Below are 26178 nucleotides of genomic sequence, written 5' to 3'. Positions count from 1 at the left end.
TCCCTCAACATCTTTAAAAGTAATAATGAACTAAAACAAAACAAAACAAAAGATAAAAGTACTAATGAACGAAAGCAGATGGGTATGCCTGGGGTCAGTGGTTAAGAAATTCAGAAAAACAGTAACCAAAGAGAGCAAATCTAGAGACCTTATCAGACCTCTTTCTTTTTCCATGTTTCTGTATCAAAAGGTCTCAGGCATGATAACTTTTCAACATTCATTAGGATGTCACAGGTCACACCTCATTTGAAAATACTGTTTTTTTTCTCATTTTCCTCCATGTGAATATGATTGGTTGACTGTGTTTATACTAAATTATATATAGTTGCTAATGTTATTGACAGTGAGCAACCTGACTCAGGTCTTGGGTAGTGAAAAGAAGGACAGATAGAATACAATTGCCCCTCACTGGATTTTCTAGCATGTTCCACTTCTGCACCCACAGCTCATGTAGTAGAAGACAATAACAGGTACCTCTGGTTTTTTGTTTGCCCACAGAAACATTCACACATCTGTCTATTAACACATGGTAGGTAGTTACATTTAGAGAGAATGTACTGACACATCTGTTTATTTTGTGTCTAAGTAAATCTCTTGATAATTAGCATCTAAGCCAGCTGAGAGGCAAGTGGACCAATGGATTTCACAGCAAACACAGTTTCATATGTATTGAATGACTCGAAAACAAGCCCAGAAAGTTGCTTCATTTTAAGGGGAAATGTGTCTTACAATTTGTAACTGTTGCACCATTTCTTCTCGGTAGGCTAGTTCCCTTTTCATCTGATCTTGAAAATTATCTGGTAGGAGAAAGGAAAAGAAATAAAAAGGATTAAAATGTTTATTTGACTTTTATGTAAGTTAGTAAAAAGCTGACAGCCCCATTGAAACCCCTCTCGTCCCCCTCGGGATATTTTGTAAGTATATAGTTCTGTTTGTAGGAATACTAGCCTATAGTTTAGTAAGCATAGGCAGTAAATTCTTTTGGAATGAGGTTTACGTCTATTTAGCAGAGTCTCCAAGTTACCTAGTAGAAGCCTTCTTGCAGGAGATCCAAGAAGGGATGTCAGTGAGACCCCCTTCTTGGACATTTTCACCCACTCTGGGACCTAAAGCTCCTGATCTCCCTAAAAGTCAAGTATGAGTGAGGGGATGGCACAAGAAAGAGCTGATCTGGCTGAAGGATAGTTCAAGGTTAGGGTGCTTGCCTTGCATGCTGGTTACTCACCTGGTTCACTCACCCTCAACCAGAAAAAAGGAAAAGAAAAGAAAGAGCTGCTCACAGAAGAAAGACCTGGATCCCTATGCAAAGTTTGCCTTTTGGGGAACAGGTGCCTGACTGCCCTGCAGCTTCTTTTTAACTGTTGGTGGGTGTGATAGAGAGCCTCTGGTCTGACTTTCCACCTGCATTCTCTCTCCCTTTATGTTCACTTTCTTTTATGGTCCTCCTGGGCCTGTTTCCATTCTACAGACTTTGTATCAGTTAGGAAGAGGAACTAAGAGATGCAATTCTGAAAAGTTATCCTTGCCATTGTCCATCGTGCCTTTGGGATTTCACTGCCTCTGAAAGGGAACCACTTCCTAGTGCAGGTCATGCAGCTGCATCTTCTCATGGGATTGGTGTATAAGTGTGGACTTTGCTCCTTTCAACTGATTTTTTTTGTTTGCTTCCAATGAGAAGGTAAGTTGATTTCATATTGCATCTGTGGTAGATAACCGGGGCAACAGGGGAAGCTGGAAACTTGGCCACCCTGGCTTCTTCCTTCCTTTCTTTCACCTCTGCTGCTAGTGCAGATTCATCTCCATCCACTCCTCTCTTTGCCATTGTCACCTCCTCAGTGCTCACGCCTCTCCCTAGATCAGTTTCCCAACTAAACCACCTGGCTTCAATCTCTACCTTTCCAAATCCCCTTTACCTGTGCTTTCAAGCCTGTGCTGGATGTCAATTGCTTTCAAGGCAGGAGGCCCTTTGCACTTGTGAGTTTCTGGATGCTTTGACATTCATGACATACTTCTTTCCATTTCTCGTTCACGTCTGCCTTTCTACACTATTTCAATTTCTTCCCAACCCCAAATATGCCACTTTAGACATTTATTTACAAGGACTTTCTAGTACAGTTTTAAGTTCACAGCAATAACTGAGAGGAAAGTACTTAATGTTTCTGCATCTTCCCTGCCCCTCTCCCTGAGATGGCACAAGTATGGAACCTACATGGGTTCAACTCATAAGCCTAAACTGACACATCCTTTTCATCCCAAGACATGGGCTTAGCCCAGGGCTCATAGGCTGCATTGTGTAGTCGATGGGTTTGGACAAATCCATGCATGACGTGTATCCTTCATATACCACACGCAGTATTGTCAGTGCCCTAAAAATCCTCTTTCCTTTCTCCCTCCCTGAGTTCCATGCTCAGAAGCCAGCAATCATTTCATTATAGCTATAGTTTTGCCTCTTATATTTTAATTTTATTTTTTTTGTTTAGTTATTTGCCATACCCAGTGATGCTCAGGAAATAATCCTGATCCAGTGCTGGGGGATTCTAAGTCACTCTCATGGTTCTTAGAATCAAACTCAGTCCTCCTGTATGCAAAGCCTGTGCCCCAATTTTTTGAGCTCTCTCTGCAGTTTTATGCTTCATTTTTTAAAAAATATTTTATTATTATTATTATTTATTATTATTATTATTATTTTATTTTTGTTTTTGTTTTGGGCCCACACCCAGTAGTGCTCAGGGTTTACTCTTGGCTCTACATTCAGAAATTATTCCTGGCAGGCTCAGGACAACATATGGGATCAAAAGTGAGTTAGCTGATTACGAGGCAAATGCCCTACCCACTGTGCTCTGACCCCAGAAGACCCATTCTTTAGTCATCTCTGGATTTAGTGAGAAAGGCCATGAGCAGAGGTGCTTGAGCAGAGGTATAGAGAACCTTTCTAGCCAATGGAAAGGGGAGAAGGGCTGAATGACTGCAGCAGAGGCAGTGGGGGCTCTACACCATCCCTTACTGACTGCACCCCATGTTTCACACATACTTCTGTGTGTCCGTCCCTGTTTTGTTTGCTAACCTGTTATTATAAACACCTTACTTTTATTTTTTTCCCCAAAGTTCTATTCAAATATTATCTCTTCCTGGGGATTCATTCTGCTTTTCCTGTTGCTTCCTGATCAACTTAAATTTCCTTTCATTGTGCTCCCTTCAGCACTCTGCTTACCTCTAGCAATGCACCCTTTTTGGGACTCAGTTTTTTGAACAAACAAGGATGAGGGTCCACATTCTCAGGTTCTTTAAGACCTTATGGTATGGCTGGACCCTAACATGCTGTGATGGAAAAGGGGTTGAATACTTTCAGCTTACACTTATGAATAGTTATGGGTGAGACTGGCACTCTTAGTCACTGTTTCATGCCTTAGAGGAGGGTTCAAGCACATGGACAGGATTCAGGGCAACCTACAAACCAGCTTTCTGCAATTGCCTGGTTGAAGGCTGTTAACCATAACTGCCTGGAATGCCTCCAGGAAAACTGGCTTGTGTCCTGGCCTCAGAGCACATCCCAAACAAAGGCCCTAACTGTGAGGCAAATATCTCAGGGTCTCTATCCCATAAGAGTTCTAAGGTGCCTCTGAGCAGAAGGTAACAGATGGATTAGGACAGACAGGTATCACTAAGTTGAACTATTCTTGGGGTTCCTTGCCACAATTTCCAAAGGTTCTGACTTTGGAGGAGGTACTATCTAGGGGCAATTCTGAGGAAACATTGAGAACTATTCATGCTCATTACTCTGTGAGGGGGCACTTGGTACAATTCTTGAACTTGAAATGCCCCAAAGAAGATACTGTTAAAGTGTTAGAAAAATATGATGGCTATTTTTAAGAGACTGAGATGGTGAAGAGTATTGATGATGAAAATCTAAAAAAGAAATACTGATAGATTTTATAAGACAAAAAAATTCAATTTGCTTGGTTTTGGTCTTTGGATCACACTTAAAGGTGATCAGGGTTTACTTCTGTCTCTGCGCTTAAGGGTCACCCCAATAGTGCTCAAGGTACTATATATGGTGCCAACTACCCAATAGGGGTGTAATACATGCAAGGCAAGTACCAAAGCCTTTGTACTGTCTCTGCAGCCTCCCAAATTTAAAGTTTGATATGAAAATGGGTTAAGGGGGCCTGGAGAGATAGCACAGCGGTGTTTGCCTTGCAGGCAGCCGATCCAGGATCAAAGGTGGTTGGTTCAAATCCCGGTGTTCCATATGGTCCCCCGTGCCTGCCAAGAGCTATTTCTGAGCAGACAGCCAGGAGTAACTCCTGAGCAATGCTGGGTGTGGCCCAAAAACAAAAACAAAAACAAAAACAAAAAAGAAAATGGGTTAAGGTACATTAAACACAATACTATTGCCAACATTTAAAAGTAACTAACACAGCTAAAAAATATTTGCAGCATGACAAAAAATATTTTAAGGTTTTGAGAGGTAGTACAGTGTCACATGCGGCTGATGCAAGTTCAATCCCTGGCATCCCATATGATTTCCCTAAACCTACAGGGAATAACAAGCACAAAGACAGAAGTAACCCCTGAGCACTGGTGGGTATACCCTTCAAATGAAACAAAAAAAGGATTATTATTTTAGTATATAAAAACTTAAAAAAATTTAACACATCAAAGAAATATGAAGATAAAACATAATTGTTATTCACAAGATATAAAAATGGCCAAAAGACATTTGGCTAGCATGTGATGTCCCTAGTATAAAATAAAAGGAAAAGAGTACTTTATTCTCTCTTTTTATTACTCATATTTTTACTTTTGGAACACTTTCTTTCCAATCTTGCTAACAAAGATTTAATCTTTACTAAACATAACAGATCCCAAATTTTCTAGAAATAAACTTGAAATTATTTTCTTAAATTATTTCATACTACTTAAGCAGAATTTTTTCAGGAATTTACCTTACATATGTGCAAATATTGTGCTCCAATGATGGCCATCTCCTAAAGTGAGAGAAATTTTATTTTGTTTTTGTCTAGTTTGGGGCCCCCACACCACAGTGCTCAGGGGCTACTTCCACTTCGGTGCTTACTGTTCACTCCTGGAGATGCTCAGGAATTACCTCTTGAGCAGGTAATGCAGGGGAATGAACTTGGGACTCTAGCATGCAAAGCATAAGCTTCAGCATTCTGAGTTTTCTCCATCATTCCTAAATTTAGAGAACATTTAATATTCAAATTAGGAGTACATCTATAGATTAACCTAAAAAGGCTCATACTACATGTAAAAAATGGTTCAAAATGTTCAAATAAGATTTCATTTTATTTTATTTTTTTAAGATTTACTGTCAGGGAGAAGGGGGCAAACAAAACAAAACAAAACAAAATAAAAGATTTACTGTGCATTCAGAAGACTGAAACTCCAAAATATTGAGCATGTCTGTCTCTAAGTAGCAAAAAGATGGGTGAGTCTAATTTCTTTCCTTTGATTTCTGTATATTTAAGATTGTCTACAACATTCACAAGTACAACTTTTGAGAGACAATGTTTGCACTTGGCAGATGGAAAAAACGAAAATGTGTTCTAAAGGATAATGAAGGCATCATTCAACTGAAGGTGAAAAACACATTAAGTTGATTTCTTTAATGAGAATCACTTAAAACCCAACTATTCTCGGAAAGTGATAGCATGAAAGGAGGCATCAGAGAAAAGCACTGAAGCAGCCACTAGCAACTCTGGGAACAGAGATGGTTTAAAAGGCAAAGAGATTTCCAAATAGTACAGAAGTATCCCTTCTACATCCTGGAGAGAATTAAGAAGAGGAACCACAAGGTACAAGGAGCCATATAAGATCCTTAGTTTATCTGGCAGATTCTGCTTGTCAATCAATGGGCTTCAGGGCTCTTCTCTTTCTCCCTTTTCTGATCGCTTCTGTGAACAGCTATTGAGACTTTTGATCTCTATCATGTATTAGAATCCCTTCATTTCTCCTTCTCTGGAAAATACTACAAAAGAGAGAGAGAAGAACAAGGAACCAAGGAATGGAGAATAAATGCAGTATTATAATAAATAAATTCAGTCACAGGTAGATAACCATGTTCAAGTCAATGAAATAAAGCTTGGCCTCATCAAGAAGCAACCCATACAGAAACTAGGAAGAGAAGAAATTCTTTGTAAGAATCTAAACTGAGAGTGCCAGAAAGATTTTAGAGATGTTAAAATTTTGGAGCATCAGTTTTTTTAAAAAGTGGACTATTTTTGGGGGGAACCACACCCGATATACTCAAGAGTTACTCCTGGTTCTGCACTCAGGAATTACTCTTGTGAAGCTTGGGAGACTATATGAGGTGCCAGGGATTGAACGTAGGTCATAGCATGCAAGGATAGCACCCTACCTGCTCTGCTATGTTCAAGCCCCTGAAATGGATTCTTATTTTAAAAACTCTTTTATTTATCTAGTTCTGCCTCTCAAATAGAGGGGAAATAATGGAGGGTACCAAGACCAAACAGTTGTATGATCACTAAGTAGTAAGCTGGACACAGAGGGGACCACTCATTCTAGCAGCCCAGTGGGTGAGGGAGGGTGGGGGATATGGATGCAAGATGGGAATGGGGGTGGAGGGAGGACAAATTTGGTGATGGGAATTACCCTGATTCAATGTTAATATGCACCTAAAATATTACTGTGAATATTACTGTGACAAAATAAAAATTATATATTTGAAAAAAACTCTTATTTTCTTTTTCCACATAGCACAAACCTCTCTAAAACATAAATGTTTTAATGTACTCCATTTTGGACATTAATATTTCTTTAAGTTTAAAGACTGAGGTAAGAGTACAAGCTTTGCAGGCGAGAGCCCAATTCTCAACATAGCCACCAGTCCTTGAATACTAACAGGGATCACTCATGAGCATGGAGCCAGGAATAACACTTGAACATTGGGGGCCCAATCCCCCCCAATATAATTATAGTCCACTATTCAGTTTTTCAAAAAGCCATAGTTCATTCTAATAATAATTCACTGGATTTTTCTGTTCTCTCGAGGGCCATGAAAGTGTGATCATACTTTCAAGTCCAAGGACACCACTCATTAACCCTTGCTAATTTCATTTATAGTCTTTTTTCTTTTCTTTTTTTTTTTTTTTGTAGCCACACCAAATGCTCAGAGATTACTCCTGGCTCTGTGCTCAGGGATCACTCCTGACTGATGGGACTTGGGAGACCATATGGGGTACAGGGGACTGAGACAGGATCAAGCATGTGCAAGACAAGTGCCTTCTTCTCTGCTCTCTATCTCTCCTTTATATAAGTCTTCATATTACACTGTTTTTTTTTGTTTTGTTTTGTTTTTGTTTTGTTTTGTTTTTGCGGGGGGAGACATAAATGGAAGTACTTAGGGATTTCTTCTGATTCCTGTGCTCAGGAATCACTCCTGGTTAGCTCAGGGAACCATATGGGATTCTGGGAATTAAACCTGGATTGGCTGTGTGCAAATCAAGAATTCTACCCACTGAACTATTACTCCAGCTCCACAATCACTTTCATTGTCAGTTTTTGACAACAGCATTTATGTCAACCATGACCAACAGAGAGTCTGTTATATGTCCATAATACATCTCTTTCTTTGGAAAGAAAGAAAACCTTTCCCAAACCAAAGTACAACATCTTAGGGGAGAAACACACAAGGCATTGTTTTGTGCACTCACACACACAAAAAAAGTTTTAGGTCAACACAAAACGTCCAAAGAACTAGAAACAAAGACAATTTGCTAGGATAGTGGGAATTTCTGGATAGAAGACTTTTTGAAGGTGGTGAATCTTTTTTTGGGGGAGGAGAGGGAGACATATTCACAGAATCAACTCCTGGCTCTGTGCTCAGGGATCACTTCCAGAACTGCTCAGGGGATCATAAGCAGAGCTAGGGAAAAAACTGGGATCAGCTGCATGCAGGGCAGGTATCTTAACCCCTGTTCTGTATCTTAGGTTAGGTTCTACAGCTTAAGTGGCAGGTCTTGAACTGTGTTCTGAATGATAAAGATAACCTAAAAGAGAGGAGGCTGGACCAGAAAAAGTTTGTAGAGGTGAAGATATAGGTCTTAAAGTACTGGAGCTGAGCAGGTGAACAGGCACAAACAAGACAGGGCTTTTAGGACTCAGTAGAGTTCTGAATCAAAAGAGACTTCAATTGAAATTTGAATCGTTATAGTTTCTTGAGGAAGATTCAAAGTCAGAGAAAGGATGTTAGTTGGGCTAGGCCAATGGCAGTAGGCAGAAAGAACTATAGCAGGGAAGAGAAGTAAAAACCCAGAGTACCACCCCTGAAATTATATAAAAAGGAAGGGAATGGTGCAGCCTTCTTCATTCTTTGCCTTCTCTAGTCTAAGTTCAGAGCTAGACTCTGAGATTATACTGTTTATCACCGGAAAGAATGAAATGAATGAATAAAAAAATCACATGGCTTATTTGAATGATTTACTAAAGGAAGGCACAGAATGTTAAAGGAAGAAAAAGTAGAAACCTTCATTCAGGAAGGGGGACACAATGTGAGTCAATAATAATGTCAGGATTCACAAGTGTAAAAATGTTCAGTCGTCCTTAATGGAAGAGTTGGGAACCCTGACATGTTGGGGGCAGAGTCACTCATTGGTCACTCCTGACTGTAAACATGATGGTCATCAGAGGATATTTGACCTGCTGTACCAATGTCATCAGACCTTGCTAAGGGTGAGATGCCTCATCATCACTGCCCAAACACCTTGCCCTCTGAGGTCTAGATCACATTTCACCCACCCTTCTTGGGGACGCCTTCCTGCCTTCTTGTGTAAATGAGACTTGTCTGACAGCCAAACCAGAGGAACTGTTCTGCCATTCCAAAAAGACAGTCCAACAAATCTAGATATCCTGGTTTATGCTACCAGCTCAATATTAAGTCCCACAGCCAGGTATCAAACTTTAAAACGTTGCTAGTAGCAACCACTCACATTACTATGGATCAGTCACTAGTGAGACACTTTATTACATTTCACTCATTTAATCTTCCCAGCAAGGCATGAGGTGGGTGATAGTATTATTTTACAGTTGACAAGGCGGTTAGGTGACTTGTCCGAGGTTACTCAGTGGGGGGTTGATGTCCAAAGTGCATCGAGCTTGCAGTGGGCACTACTCCCCCCCATGCCTTTCAGTTTCCACCCTAAATAAGGGGCCCCTAAACTCCTCTCTGCATCATCATTCCCTCTGGGTCAAGCACATTATGTATGGAGAGAAGTTCTAGAAGCTCTGTTCACTCCTCATTCCAAACTCTATCTCCTAATATGAAACCTTCCTTCCTCCTTCTTATTTTCCTCTTCCTAGTCTTTCTTTCTTATACTTGTTTGGGGTTTTCTGCTTTGGTTACACATGGTAGTGCTCACGGCTTACACCTGGCTCTATGCTCAGGGATCACTCCTGAAAGTGCTTAGGAGACCATATAGGGTACCAAGGATCAAATCAGGGTTAGCTATATGCAAGGCAAGTGGCCTACCCACTGTACTATCACTCCAGCCCCACTCTTTCTGTTCTTGCTCTTTCTTTCCTCCTTCCTTTCCCCTGATTTTTCCTCTTCCTTTCTGTTTTCCTCTCCTTTTGGAGACACCTCCACACTATCTCCTCAGAGACTCTTCTCTTCTCCCCTCATTTCTTACCTTCTTCCTCATCAACATTACTTGCTCTTCCTCTTTGCTGTAATCTTTATGTTAACACTTTCCAGGCCCAGGATTCAGGCCTATGGTTCTCAGTAATTTCAGAAACACAGAAGCTAAGAAATCTGGATGACATTAAAAATGTGATCAACTTAGAAATGTGTTAGCTTTTACTCTACAAAGCTAACCTATCTCCTCTCTCCCCTGCTTCCTCACTCCTTCTCTTTTGGCAGCTGATTACATGGAATGCTTTTCCTGTGCTGGGAATGTACCAGCATTTCCATTTCCCTCATCTTCCTAAGAGACAGGGATTCCCTAGCCACTGCAGTTTCCAAAGCACTACCCAGGTAATAATCAGAGTCCCAGAGTGAACTCAATTCTGGTCAGTTTTGTTGTTCTTTTAAATTTGATTTTAGTCTCCATGTTTTACATGTCTGTTCCTGAAAGGGTTTCATGCATACAATGCTCCCACACCACTCCCTCACCAGAGTGTCAACTTCCTTCCACTGTTGTCTCAGAGCCCCACTCTTCCTTGTCCCCCTTGGTGGCTCCTGACCCTGAAAAGCTCATTTTTGTGGATCAGATCTCAGACTGTCATTCTCTGTGGTGCTTCCTTTTATGCTTCATGTGAGAGATTGTCCTGTATTTGTTCCTCTCCTTCTGGCTGACTTTATTCAGTACCGATTCCTTCTAGATCCATCTATGTAGTGGCAAATTTCATTGTTCTATAAATATGTTTTGTGTTTTGTTTTGTTTTCTCTTTTGGGGCCTTGCCCAGCAGTGAAGAGAAAATCTCAATGCCCAAGTCTAGGCCATTGGGGAGATGCGGGTCTGGAAGCAAATGCAGGAAATAATTCACACATGATTAAGGGGATAAAACAGGTTAAGGAACTTCAATACACAAGCAAGCCTTCTACTCCTAAGAAGCAGATAGCTCAGTGGTGGAAAGCTGGAAATGCAAGAGAACTCATTGGTTCCCGACCAATGTGTAATAAGCATATACTTGAATAGGGAGGTAACCCAGTTAATTCAACACAGCAGTGGTCAGGATTTACTCCTGGCTTTGCACTCAGCATCATTTCTGGTGGTGTTCCAGGGTCCATATAGAATGCTGGGTTGGACGCATACAAGGAAGGCATTCTCCTTCCTGAACTATCTTTCTGTTCCCATTTCAAGTTTTCTATCAGCTATGTAGTATTCTGTTGGTGAGATTTTAATGTTTGTCACATGCTACAGCATAGACTAGATTCCAAATTTCTAAGTGAACTGGTTTAGGTGCTGTGACTAGGGAAATCTGATCAATTCTTAGTAGAAAGCCTTGCAATATCTGAAGGGGGGGTCCTCTAAAATGCCTTTTGATGTGAATTTACAAAGTTCCATGTCCCCCTTCCCATCTAAGCTGATCTAAATCTGTCCACAAAACTCTGGCTGCTCACACTTATTTAACAAGCACCTGATCTACAGTACTTATTTTCATTGTGGTGTATTTCTTTGTGCCTCTTTGTGGTATATCTAAACTAAGTGTCACTCAAACTTGGGCACACACATGCCATTTCCTTGATAGGGACATAAGTCAAGTTAAAGAAGAGGAAACTATTTTGCTGTTGTTTAATTGAAATGCTTCACCTCTGTAGCAATCACTGAGGAGCAGATCCAAAGGATGAACCAGGGGTTCTAATCAAAACTGGAAAGTTGGGGCCGGAGAGATAGCATGGAGGTAAGGCATTTGCCTTTCATGCAGAAGGGCAGTGGTTTGAATCCCAGCATCCCATATGGTCCCCCGTGCCTGCCAGGGGTGATTTCTGAGCATAGAGCCAGGAGTAACCCCTGAGAGCTGCCTGGTGTGACCCCAAGCCCCCCAAAAAACCCTGGAAAGTTGTAGGATAACATTGTTGTTTTTTATATTAAAAAAAAGAAACATTCTCATTGAATAGTATAGTAGTGAATAAAAAAAACTAGAAATGACTTTATTTGGGGCCGGGTAGGTGGCGCTGGAGGTAAGGTGTCTGCCTTGCAAGCGCTAGCCAAGGAAGGACCGCGGTTCGATCCCCCGGCGTCCCATATGGTCCCCCCAAGCCAGGGGCGATTTCTGAGCACATAGCCAGGAGTAACCCCTGAGCGTTAAACGGGTGTGGCCCAAAAACCAAAAAAAAAAAAAAAAAAAAAAAGAAATGACTTTATTTCTTTAAGATTAACTGTTTTTTATAAATGGGATCAATTATGGTGACAGTGGTTTCATAAAGAGTTGGGAGGGCATTTTAGAGATTCAACAAAACTCTGATTCTCTCTGCTGGATCAAAAAGCAGTGATTTGCAAATCCAACATTAGATAAATGCAACTCACAGAGACACTAATCAATCAATGTCTGTTATTGGCCCAAAGTTCCCTGCAGTCTTTCTTAATTTATAATTTTAAGAATTAGGGGATTCTAAAACAAATGTATTATGATCAGTTATGTCAACTATGTGATACACTTTCTTAAAATAAAAAAAAGAATTAGGGAAATCTAGATCCTATACATGTACCTGATTTTTTGGATTTTAGTTGCTTTTTAAATGTTTCTCTTTTTCCATAGCTACAAATGTCAAATGATTTCAATAGACTTTCAAATCTCTCCCTTGGATTTAATATATTCTAAGCCTCAGTAGACCTTATCTGAATCCAAAACACTGACATTCCATGAGCTTCAGCAGTCCTGGAGGAGACAGAGAGATCATAACTTTTCTGACCTCCTTGCTCCTTCCACAACTGTTACCCACCAGCTCAGTGCTCTGTGGAATCAGCTTGACATGCTACCAGGACTCTGGACTACACACTGATACTACCCAAAGGGGCATACTCTTTCCTTGTGCTGATGACACCTAAGGCCCCGTTGTAAATACAGATCTTCAGGTTCAGTGATACAGTTGTCACAAATATGCAAAGAGGGGCCAGAGCTAGTACAGCGGGCAGGGTGCTTCTTTGCACATGGCTGACCTGGATTCCATCCCTGGCATCACATATGGTTTCTTACTCATTTTTTCACCAGGAGTAAGCTCTGTGCACTTCTGGGTATGATCCAAAATACCTCCGAAAGCAAATAAAAACAAATAGAGAAGCATCTTCCAGATGCTGATCTGAGGCATCACATAGGAAACCAGTATGAGTGAGTTTATGCCTGGATTGATAACCAAGTATACTGACATACTGGGAAAAAATCCTCCCAAATTGTTATCAAACCTGGTTAATTTTAAATATAAGTTTATACAGAATTTTTGTTTTCATTTTTCTTTCCTTGAAGAAGAAGCTGCAACTAAATAAAACTCCAGAATCTTTATAAAACTCAACTGTAATAATATGTGTCCAATGGAATTCAGACTTGCTAGAAATTTAGAAAACCAAAGACTGAAGATAAAATCTTTTTGAAATCCCAGGACTTTGAAAACAGATGCAATAATTTTTATGCTATAGTATCAGCTGTCATTATACCTGAAATTAAATTCTATTTTATAGTTCTCTTTTTGTTTGGGGCCACACCAAGAGGTGCTCAGGCCTAATCTCTGGCTCTGCACTGAAGATATAATTCCTGAGTGGGCTCAGGGGAACACGTAGGATGCTGAGTATCAAATCCAAGCCTGCTACATACAAGCAAATGACCTACCTGCTAGAATATCATTCCAGTTCATGAGACAGGATTTTAAAAGAAGAACCCAAATCCCCCAAAATTACACTAATTTTAGTGAATGAAATATACTTATTTACACTGGATTGTCATTTAAAACCTTCATATTTGCACATATAGCCAGCCCCAGGTAGCTCTCTAGTAATATCTGAGAATATAATTTACTCTTTCGATATTTCCTAATTTAAATAATTAAAATACATTATTATTTTTTAATTCTTTTGTTGAAAAGTATATGATCTAAATATCTCAAATATGTAAACATATCTCTACGTAGGTAATAGTATAGCTACCTATCTGTTTTAAAAGTAAATAATAAATGTGTGTGCATGACCAATACAATAATTATCAAAAAGCTCTCTGAAGAAATGTTATCAGCAAATTGATTTAAAGCATAAATAACAAACTATAAATTCTGAATCTCTAACTGGGGACCATGAACACCACGTGCACTTTTTACAACCACTTAATAGTTAGCAGCGTAGCCTCCAGCCTCATCATAGAAATGCCATCACATATCAATACAATGAAATAAAAGCGATTTCTTACTGAATACTGGGAAAGATGTATTTCCTTTCAGCACTTGGAATTCTTGTTCTAGTCGTCTCCGTAAATCAATTTGTTCAAATAAAACCTTCTGAAGTTCTTCTAATAAAGAAAAAGAGAAGAGTCATTTTACTAATCTTTACAAATAACTCTCCTGAGGACTTTTATATATAGCAATTTATTATTATAAGACAAAATATTTTACCAGTTTAAAAAGTGTTGAATAGACATAGGATAGATTTTGTGCAGAAATCCATGAATATAAATCAATGTAATATATTATTTTAAAGTATTATGTTACAGTGTCATGTATTGATTGATATGTATGCATTAATCTCAATTATATCCACCCAATGGTCCATATATTATTCATATGTTTCTTGTCAAGCTTAAAATATGGAGTAGAACAAAAATATCCTCCTATTATCTCTGTCGTCTTTTAAAGCCAAAAAGAAGTTCTATAGAGTTAAAACTTTTCTTTACCTTTCCCCATATTTTCTACATCCTTTTTGAGTGAATGAGGTGAACTTGTTTCTTGTGTGTGTTCACCTTTAAAAAAGGAGACAATTTTAAGTTAGTTGTGTGTAGGCCATTTTCCAAAAGATTTCCTTTTCTTTTACTAACTGCCAGAATTTATTTAACACGACTTGAGAAAAGAAGAGCCCAGAACCAAGAGCTGTCCAGATGGATGCCTGGAACTAGAACCTTGTGGGGAACTACAGAAATTCAGGGCAGCTATCCCAAGAGAAGGTGGAATAAATAATCAACATTTCTACTAGAATCTAACCAGAGTCCCTCTTCATCTACAAGTGAAGTTTACTGGAAGGTCCCCACCTTGGACACTGCAATTGCTGCAGATAAAAGGAGTAGGGGGAATTTTAAGGGGAATGGATAGGAAGGAATGATGGATATTCTGGTAACTGACCTATCAGACTGGGGCCAGAGATACCTCAATGCTATGAGCACATGCTCTGCATGCAGGAAGCCAGGTTAGATCCTCTGCACCTAATATTCTCCTGAGCAGTGCCAGAAATGAGCTAGAGAAGAGCACCAGGTGAGCACTTCAGGTGCAACCCCAAATACAATCTAAAATTAATTAATTAATTAATTAATCCACTGAATCCATTAGGAGTAATCTCTGAGCACAGAGTTAGGACTAAGACCTGGTACCACTGGCAGTGGCTCCCCCACAAAAAATATCAACCTAAGTCAGAGATGTGAACTAAGTTACTTTGTGCTCAGGGATCACTTCTGGCAGGACTTGGGGGAATGATATGGGATGCCAGGGATCAAACCTGAGTCTGCTGAATTCAAGGCAAATGCCCTCTTGCTGTAGTGCCACTCTGGTGCAGAACTAAGTTACTTTGTAGTAAGCACATACTAAGGGATTATTTCTTAATTATCTATCTTTGATCAATAAAAACTACATTATGGATAAAGACCGACATTGTTCTGCTAACTGGAACAATGACGGTCTAAGAAAATGTATTGCCCAAAGCCATAAACATGGAGTCATCATAGTCTAAGAAAGGAAATAAACTAAAGGAAATAAAATCATTTAGCTAATCTAAATTTTGTTTTAAAGTTTCAATCGGATGTCCACAAACTCTTTACATAATTTAAACTGTCCACTTTTACATAAAGAAGTGCGTGTGTACAGAGGTGCTTGAAGTTTTGTGGTCCTTCACTAGCTCTTCCTCCCAGCCTCCTTAAGACCTTTCTTTACTCACATTCCACACTCACTAGATGCTATGTCTGTCCTGAAAGACAGTGTCTAGCACCATGCATGACACTTTATAGGCTTTCCATAAAGTTTCCAGCTGCCATTGAAAAAAAAGGCCCCTTGAGGTCCTAAATTCTAAATTATAGTTATGATAGAACAAATTGTGTTATTTAAGTTTTTTCCTCACTGTTTTGGGTTTTGTGGGGTTTTTTTTTTTGAGGGGGGCAGGAAGGTGCATATCTTAGGTACTCAGGTCTTACTCCTGGCTCTGCTCTCAGGGATCACGCCTAGAGGGCTCAGGGGACTATAAGTGGTGCCAGATATGGAACTTGGTTCAGAAGTATTCAATGCAAATGCCCTGCCCGCTGTGCTCTCTCTCCTGTCCCTGTTCTCATTCCTTGGAGGGAGCATAGGGGGTACAGAAGTCACTCTTGGCAATGCTCCTTCTGATTAGCCTTCTGTTAGTGCTTGAGGGACCAGGCAACCAGGCAAGTGCTGGGGAATGACCTCAGGGACCCTAGAGTCAGGCATGTGCTCCAATTCTGAGCCATCCCCTTGACTTTCTCTCTTTCTCCTTTCCCTTCCTCAGCAAGAAATGGTCAGGAACTGCACTTGCAAGAATATTGAAAGATTTCACTGTTACTGTTAAGGTAAATTTTTTGCTGACAATAGAAGGAAATAATTACTTCTCAGAGCAGAGATATCAGGACAAACAGGAAAATCTTCAATGTGAGGTTAGAAAAGGCAATTCTGTATTCTGTGTTGCCCTTGAATAAGCATGCACGTGTTGAGATGTATGTCATTGTGTGTTTTGCATATGTAAACATACATATCTCCAAGTATTCCCACACATGCCATAGTGAGAGGAAGGAACTGACTCCCTGCCTTCGGATAAAACACCTACGCATCGCTAAGGTCCTGACTGGTAGGCCCTTTCTCTATTGCATAGATCGTATTTGCAAACTCTCATTCCCTCTCATCCTAGACCTGGTCTCTCCTCACTATGTGATCTTAGAGCTTAATACCTTGATTTCTTTCCCATAGAAAAATAAAACAATGAGAAAATATCTGTGACACATGTTAAATAGGAGTCTCCTTAAATACCTATAATTCCAGCATGTAAAAAAAAGAATATCTGGGGCTGGAGTACAGTACAGTGGGTAGGGCATTTATCTTGCACGTGGCCAAACTGTGTTTGATCCCTGGCTTCCCATAATGCCCTCTGAGCCTGCTAGGAGTAATTTCTGAATACAGAGTCAAGAGTAACCCCAGAGTGCTGCCGAGTGTTGCCTAAAACCAATCAACCAACTAACAAAAAACAAATAAAAGAACTATAACATGCCAGAAGGCTTGGGGGTCATGGGTGCAAACATCCTGTAAAAGGGGTCAACTGGGTGATGCTGATTTATAATGATGCACACCTGAAATGTAGTGTCATCTGCAAAGTGACTTCAAGTGCACACAATTAAAAGATAAGGTTGACGTGGATATTGATAATGAATCGGGATATGTAAACCAAGACTAATGTTGAGCCTTGAAATGTGACTTGTGGAAGAATTAACATGTCTTGCAGGCACGAGAACAAATGCTTAGTCCTTGGTGTCTTCCGAGGCTTTGCCATTGCGATCCCCAAGAGCACATCTAAGTATGTAATCTCTGCACACTGAAGCTGAATGTACATGATTCTTACCCCATTCCCTTGAAGGGAAGGGAGAAGAAAAAAGAACAGTAGTTTGAAGTGAAAATAAAGGCACGTTGCATGGAGTTTTGCCTACGTGCTCAGCTGTAGAGATGATTTGGAATCAACGTGACACGAAGGAAGCTAGAGAAGAAATGAGCAGGAACCAATAGCTGCCTCTGATTCCAAGGTCTAACTAGACTATCCTTTATTCAACTTTCTCCACTGCTCAAAACATGATTTAAACCAGAGTTTGCTTCTGAATAGGTAACGCAAGAAGCCATGTTTTTATTACGTTCCTAAACCATATTCTTTTTTTTTTGATTCATGAGTATATTTTGTGAATTGTTTCTTTCTATTACATTTCAATTAGATTGTTAAATTAAAAAATTAAAACAGGATATAGAAAAATGTGTTTCTTTCCCACAGTTGGGGGGAGTTTACATAGATATGAAACCATTAACCAAATAGCTAGCAAATGGAAACATATTAACCACAGGCAAATCTAGTGATGACATTAAAATAAGCTTTTCTTTTCATCAGCTTTGGAGAGGATTTATTAATATTTTACAACCGTGCCTGTTTCAAATGTATTTTGCTGCAAGTTCTGGGTATAATCTGCCAACTTTGAGCCCAAAGGATTCAAAAATTTTACTTCCAAAGGTTTTTCTTTTTTAAATGGCGAAATATTAGGTAATTCAGGTGCCTAGAAGCTTCTGTGCCTTCTGTGTGGCTTTAACTGGACGGTTGCTGTTTGTATATTACTAATCTGTGAAAACCAGATTGTTAATGGTTAAAAATGACCTCTGGGAGGCTGAATATGTTTGTTCACTATTACTGCTAATGTTTTCCATCTGGTTAAAAAAAATCAGTCTAATACTAGATGATATAAATGAGATTTAGTTGACAATAAGCTTCCAATTTTTATAAAGATTCTATCAGGTTAGATGAATTTTACCTTTTCAAAATTAATGAATAAATTATCAATTTGAAGAGAACTGAAAATTAGAATGCTTTTTTTTTCCTTCCAAATATAGTCTCTCTTTAAAAACACAGACATACAAACAGGGGTGGAGAGCACATAAAGACCTTCATTGTGAGTGCCTGGGAGATAGTACAGGGGGGACCACTGGTGGGGTGTCAGGCACTTGTTTTACACAAAATTAGTCCCAGGCATCAGATACGGCCCCTGTGCACAACCAGGAGTGATCCCTGAGAACTCAGGATTAAGCCACGAGAAACACCAAGAGTGGCCCCAAAATACAGAAATCTTAATTGCATAGAGGTGAAGGAGAGACAATAATATGAAGGTTGTCTTCCTGGGAGGCCTGGCTCTGGCACAGCAGACTGCAAGAGGAAATGGTTGGGTAGTTGTTTTTCGTTTGTTTTTTTTTTTTTTTTTGGCTTTTCGGGCCACACCCGTTTGATGCTCAGGGGTTACTGCTGGCTAAGCGCTCAGAAATTGCCCCTGGCTTGGGGGGACCATATGGGATGCTGGGGGATTGAACCGTGGTCCTTTCTTGGCTGGCGCTTGCAAGGCAGACACCTTACCTCTAACGCCACCTCACCGGCCCCAATGGTTGGGTAGTTTAAGGAGGGCAGTTTTGTGTAACTGAGGCTGGTAAGTCTCCCTCATACAGGAAGACGTTCAGAAACTGTGGCTCAGTCAGAGCACATGCATGAGATAGTCCTCAGTGACCTACATCATGCTGAGATCTGGTTGGCACCTGGAGGCTAGACATGTGGGCCCACTGCAGGGAAACCTCATTTCCTGTGGCCCTTGCTCTCTCAGAACCCTTCAGCACCAGGGAGGCACCTTTTAGTGAATGCTTCACCTGCTGGGTTTGGTCCTTAAGCACCCTCAGAAACAATAGACTAGTAGGCTGTACCCATCAAGGTGGCAGACATCAGCAGGAAGCAGAAAGAAGGAAGACTAGAATATCCTTGCTGAAAGTGAGTCAATACTTTCTTTAGTATTATTCTTCAGGACACAGGGTCAATCTCATGTAGCTGTGATGGGTCCTGTGATGTCCACTGCAGAGGTGACTCTACCACCCAACCTGAGGCCTTCATATTCCCTTCAACTTCACCCATTTGGCTGAGGAAGTTCCCTTTCTTGACTGACAATCTTAATCTTAAACCCTTTCTTTTGGACAAGGAAATGAGGGAGTTTAGTTCATACCTGGCAGTGCTAAGAGACTCTATGCTCAGGAGTGATTCCTGATGGTGCTCAGAATTAAAACCTTATGTGGCACTGGGATTTGAACAAGTCAACAAGATGAAGCTAAGCTTTTACATCCTTGGATTATTGTTCCAGAACCTCCAAATCCTTCCTTTCCATCGACCCTTTATTTCTCAGATATGCTGACTCTACTTAGCATTGCTGCTCTTGCCTCAGGGCCCCTTCCTCTCCCTGAATCTCACAACAGAATTATCACCCAACACCCTGCTTTACCAGAGCCAGTACTGTACCATATGGGACCCCTAGGAGCTCCTGTTCCTTCCTCTGTGCTGAATCTCTATGTGCCGATTATATAACGTTTTATGCCCAATCTTCTAGTGTTTCACCCACTTTAGTCTGCTTTTGCCTATTTTTTCTTTTCTTTCTTTCTTTTTTTTTTTTTTTTTTTTTTTTTTTTGGTTTTTGGGCCACACCCGGTGATGCTCAGAGTTTACTCCTGGCTATATTGCCCCTGGTTTGGAGGACCATAGGGACGCTGGGGGATCAAACCGTGGTCCATCCTAGGTTAGCTGAGTGCAAGGCAAGCTCCCTACCACTTGCGCCACTGCTCTGGCCCCTGCTTTTGCCTGTTTTTAAAATCAACTTTCATGGGGGCAGGGAGATCATGCCCAATTGATTTCCCCCATTATCTCTGCCTTTGGGAGGTGAGCAAATACATTTCACAAATACTTGTGGCCCTTAATTTAATTCAGTCCCATTAGTGTACAAAATACAAGTTAAAGTGATTGCAAATCCTCAGTTGTCATAAGAATTGATTTTTATTTAAGCAAACTAACTCAAAGAATGATAAAGTGTGTTTGATATATTTATAAATTCTAAGTCAGATTCACTCTCCATTTTCAGTTTATTAAAGAAGTTTGTGATGTTTCAATTACTGTTCCTATCTGATATGCCAAAAATAAAAAGCCTTCCAGGGACTGGAAAAATAGCTCAATACACTAGTGGGCATGCAGGAGGCAGGGGTTCAATCTCTAGGACTTCAGGGCCCTCAGAAATGACATCAAAATGCCAAGCAGGAAGTGGTCCCAGAGTACCATTGGATGTGACCCACTTAATTTCTTTCAAAGAGAAACAAAACTGTAACACTAAGCTTTAAGCAAGATACAAAATTGTCAATTAACACACACATTTGCCATGGTCTTCAATAGCACAGAAAACAAATAAATAAAAACCAAAATCCTTACATCTTAGGCATTCATTTAATTTGAAAAGCTATAGAATAACAGGTCACCTATGCTCAACAGACCAATGTCAATAATAACAGGCTGGGGAGAAGCTGATTAAATTGATACCCCTAATGTTAAGCTAAGCATGAAACTGATAAATTAGATCATTTATATATAGTATCCTATGTGTGTAGAGATTAAACTAAATTAAACTAAATTCTCAATAGAGAATGCTGGCCTGTCTTTCACCCACCCTCTCTGTGGAAATAATTTTCTATTCTCTTTTTCCCCTTTCCATTGCCACTCAGTCTCCTACTACTTGTCTTGAGATCTTAGCTCCTTCTTGGTGCATATAACTAGTTCAAGAGGCAAGACATTAGGAACTGGCAAGCTCCTTATCATTGAAAAGACATTTTTGCTTCCTTAGTACTATAATGGACCTTACTTGTTGAAACACACTTGAATAAAGCGTTGTCTTGGATGGGAGGTAAGGGTGTTATTTATAATATACTCAAGGGTACAATGGGTAAATCAAACTGTTTTTGTGTGATGCTGGCTCTATCTACGTATGATGAGACATATATGATGGTTGCTCATTTGGGTAGAAAATAATTTCTTTTAGTTTGTTTTGGGGCCATACTAGGTCATACATACTAGACCATATATAACCTAGGGGTTATCCCTGGCTCTTCATTAGGAATTATTTCTGGTGAGCTCAGGGGAATCATATGGGATGAGGAGAAATCAACCTGTGTTGGCCATGTGCAAGGCAAGTACCATACCTATACCTGACGTTTCATTACTTCAGTCCAGAGAATGAAAATGTCAATTAATCATCTAGCTCTTCCCTGAATTTTGAAGATTCAGGTGAACCAGGTTGGGGTTCAGCCCTCAGTCCCCCTTCTGACAACCTCAAAATAGCACCACAGATTTGCTTCTACATTTTAAATTTCCTGTTAAAATTCAGACATAAAATTCTGAAAAGTATCTTTTTTGCAGGACCTTATTTGCAGGACCAGGGTCAGAACTCAGGGCTTCCCACACGTAAGACAAATGCTCGATTTCTGAGCAACATCCCTGGTGCTGAATTTTGAATTTTAAAAATTCATCTCAGGCTTGTGAAGTGGCTTTAATTTAAACGTTCTGGAATTTTAATTTTCTCTAACCAGTACCTTAGAGGTACAATTTGGAGGGGGTCAAAGTTACCCTACCATTAGTATAGCTGGACCATTTAGGAATAACTGAAAGCTAGTATAACATACAGTTTAGAAAGGTTTTTAAGACCACTTTGCATTCTGGCACTAAAAAATCAATTAAACAGAAAGCAAGGTTAAATAATTCTCTCCTCTATCAGTGGGATATGGACTTCTGCTAATTTCTCGGTGTTAAATTCTACATTAAACTCTTCCCCTGTGACGCGTGGCACTTTAGTGAGGTCACAGAACAGAAGAGAAAAGAAAATCAATACCTCTGGAGAGGGTATATTACAGAATGAACGAACTAAATACTAGCTCCATTAGCAGAAAGAAAGGATCAAGTGCAAGAGTAACGCTGGTGGGATTATAGTCAGCCAAGAGTTATGGCAAACTTCACAGTTCATAATCAAAACTTATTTTGAGTCCCATACCCTGCTTCTTTCTTCAGTATTCTTTTATTTATTTATTTATTTAAATTTATTTAAACACCTTAATTACATACATGATTGTGTTTGGGTTTGGGTTTCAGTCCTTTCTTCAGTATTCTTAAGAGCTATTTCTTAGTGAATTTGGAATTCACTCAGAAATTCTCTTTTATTTCAGAACTTGTATGTTCTGAAAAAACTTCATGTTTTTTTTCCAAAACATTTAAAAGTTTTTTGGGGGGAGGGGGTTCTATATTGTTCTTTTTTTTTTAATTTTTTTAGAATTTTAGATACATGTTTACAATACATTTAGTATGAAGGGAATTTTTCATAAATAAAACAAATTATAAAAATGAGAATGACATACTTTTGAAAACATGCATTAAAAAAATCTCAAGGTGGGCCTGAGTGGTGGCGCAAGTGGTAGGGTGTCTGCCTTATATGCACTAACTTAGGACTGACTAAGGTTCGATCCCCCAGCATCCCATATGGTCCCCCAGGCCAGGAGCAATTACTGAGCGTGTTGCTAGGAGTAATCACTCCTGAACGTCACTGGGTGGGTGTGGCCAAAAACAAACAAACAAACAAACAAAAATCTCAAGGTACATTGTTCTAAAAGTGGTGGTGATTATTCAGAAGTAGGAGATTTCAGCCCATTTTTCAAGAGGATCTAAGCTAACATATAGTACAGTCCATCCTGCTGACTCCAGATCAAAAACCCTAAACTGCCTATGGTCCACCAGGGATCACTACTGAGTACAGAGCCAAAAACAGGCCCAGAGCATTGCCTGGTATGACCGCCCCAAATTTACAAGAGGACAAATTGAGGCACCAAATAGTTAAAGGGCTTTCTCAAAATCATCTAGTAGGAGAATTAAAACTTGGTCCTATTACCTGTACCTTTTAGGATTTTCCTTCTTTGCCTTTCTAGAAACCACAAGTATGTTCTAAAATAGAATGGAATAATAAATCAAGGATCTCATTCGCTATATATTCATGAGAAGTGTAACTGCTTCTTACTATTCTCAGAAATCCGTCCATAGCATATTAAGTACACTAGAGAATCATACCAGTGAAAATCAAATTGATTTAAAAACTCCTATACATATAACAAGATGCAGCTCCTCTCGGAGTCCAGTGGTGCTGCCATTTCCACAATGAAAGGGATTGAACATTGGGCTGACTCCCCTTGATGTGAATTCCTTGACCTGCAATCGCTCTGAGCTGTCTCAGCAGCTTACCCCACTGCATTCAATTTCAAATCACTTAACTTCACTAAAGTTATTCAAAATGGATATGCAAAACCTTACTCTGGGATTGCAAGCCAAATGCTGTCATTTATATTTTTCAGGAGGTAATATTTTGACCAAACTACCTTCCCCCTCATCCATAGGATTTGGCTTTAAGTCACAGGTTGGATTCTAAAGAGACCAAGAGATAAAATCATATTGGCCTCAGAGAGAGAGTTGGGTGGCTTAAAACTGTTGTGTTTGGTGTCTCTATGCCAAAGTAAAGTCTTTGCTGTGTGTTAGGTTAATAACTATGGACAAGAAAGTTCCTTACAACTCATTTGAAACCCTAATCATTTTGAAATTGCCAAGAAATGTTATGAATAAGGTTGAAAGGAAGAAGGGAGGCCAAACTTAATAAACATGACAAACTGAAAAATTAGCTGGAACAAAGTATTGCTTGTAAACTGGATGTGTACTAGGAATCAATGAAATCAAATGCTATCATTACAAATACGCTAATGCTCTAACTTGTGTAGAGAAAAGTTGTAAAAATTTTCTGATGAATGCACTTATTATTGCCACAAGGGTGAAAAATTTATATAAAAATCAAGGTTTGTTGGGGCCGGAGAGATAGCACAGCGGCAGGGTGTTTGTCTTGCATGCAGAAGAATGGTGGTTCGAATCGCAGCATCCCATATGGTCCCCCGAGCTGCCAGGAGCAATTTCTGAACAGAGAGCCAAGAGTAGTCCCTGAGCACTGCCGGGTGTGACCCAAAACCAAGCAAAAAAAAAAAATCAAGGTTTTCATAGTAACTTAATAGTTAGAAAAGACATTCATTTTATTCTTTTAATATTTATTTGGGGGGCCATACTTGACTGTGAGCAGTGTTTAGTCTTGGCTCCACAACCAAGAGCCACTCATGGTGGTGCTCAGGAGACCATCTGGGATACCAGGGATCATATCTGGGTGGTCACATGCTAGATATGTGTCCCATACACAGTTAATTGACCTCTAGTATATTATTCCTGCTGCATTTCAGCTTCTCTGTCCCCTCTTTTGATTGGAATCAATTTGAAAGTAAGGACCAGGATTGACTCCATCTGTAAATCACTGGTTGCTAGCACAGTCCCCCACAAACAGAAGACACTCAAAAATACCTGTGGAGTAACTGAATAAATAAACAAATGAGAGTTATCAAGGAGACTTGGAGGTTAACAGTTGTTAGGAGAAATAGCTCCACTGAGTAGCAGATTGGACTGGATAAAGCATGTTACTATCACCCCTTCAAAGCAGCTAATCACAAATGTTAATGACCTGGATTCTTTTGATACTTTGCTAAATGGACAGATCATAAAAACTGACTACAGGGGCTGGAAAGGTAGTACAGTGGATAGGGCACAGCATTGCATGCTGCCAAAACCAGATTTCATTCCGGCATCCCATCCACTCCTGAGTGCAGAGCATGGAGTAAATCTGAGTACCACCAATTGTGGCCCCAAAACCAATAAATAAAAAAATAAAAACCAACTAGGTACATTAATACCCAAACACTGACCAATTGGTTCTTCACTGGATTTTTTTCAAATGCACATTACAATATGAAAATCATGAGCTAGTCTTTCCTACAGTCCAGGGCAGCTGAAGGTACATTAATTCAATCCCACAAAACAAGCAACCCCTCTCTCCCCAGCACCTTTCTGTGCTTTAAATTTCTCCACATGCTCAGTAAAAAAAAAAAGAAAAAAAGAAAAAAAAGCATAAGGCAGATTCCAAGAAAATATGACCCAGATTCCAAGAAAAATTGAACAAAATCTATCTTTCACCTGAACATATATTCATTTCAATAACATCTTCTCATCCTTTCCATCCTGCACCTGTCTCCCATTCAATACAAGATAATAATGTGATATAACCTTCTATGTATGGACTCCACTGAATAATGTGAGACTGAAATTGTAATATGGAAAATCAATGTGGAACAAGTTTCTCTGGGAATCTCTATCAAATTAATTACTGTGAGAAAGGAACTGGTAATATATCAATACCATGACGAGGTGTTATTACCAGCATAACTATTGACTGTATTGCCCAGCACTTTGGAATTTTTATGTGAACACCAGTTCTGACTATACTTTTACTTACTTCCTGTTGGCATTTGTATTTCTGTCTGAAGATATAACAGAAGTGGATTCTATGATTTTTCTTCATTCTATTTACTATCCTTGAGGCTCTGATGGCTTTTCAGGACTTATTAAACTTTCTAAGTGTATGGAAACTAAACCCCTTCCAAGGTCAGGGGAACTTGTTTTCAAATGGAACCAGCCATTCAAATCAGAGAAAAAAAAAAAAAGGAGAGACATTCAGTTTGTAACAAATCTACCAGGAATGCTGACTGATATCCATAAAATGAAAAGAGGAAGTAGTTTGCTCCAATACACTAAGATTTTCAATGACTATCACATCTGTTGAAATGCTAAGTTGAACTTTTATGAAAATTTTGAATACAGGGGCCAGAAATATAGTACAGGGACTATGGTGCTTGCCTTGCATGCAACAGACACCAGTTCAATTCCTGGAACCTTAGCACCACCAAAAGTGATCCCTGAGCACTAAATCAAGAGTAGCCTCTGAACACTGCCAGAT

The 26178-nt window shown here is 39.6% G+C and overlaps 1 protein-coding gene across 1 annotated transcript in view; it reads right to left on the bottom strand.

Moving 5' to 3' along the window:
- The window catches only part of SKOR2 (SKI family transcriptional corepressor 2), a 57319-nt gene that overhangs the window by 23867 nt on the left and 7274 nt on the right, over window positions 1–26178 (bottom strand). The window contains exons 4-6 of the mRNA XM_049781507.1: window positions 14356–14421; window positions 13876–13974; window positions 730–797 (exon numbers count right to left, since the gene is read on the bottom strand). Of these exons, the coding sequence (XP_049637464.1) occupies window positions 730–797; window positions 13876–13974; window positions 14356–14421 (233 nt within the window). The remainder of the gene's footprint in view (window positions 1–729; window positions 798–13875; window positions 13975–14355; window positions 14422–26178) is intronic.

Source organism: Suncus etruscus, chromosome 10 (genome assembly GCF_024139225.1).
Source record: "Suncus etruscus isolate mSunEtr1 chromosome 10, mSunEtr1.pri.cur, whole genome shotgun sequence".
NCBI lineage: Eukaryota > Metazoa > Chordata > Mammalia > Eulipotyphla > Soricidae > Suncus > Suncus etruscus.
Note: the sequence above shows the minus strand (reverse complement) of the source record. Positions and strands in the feature narration are given on the sequence as shown.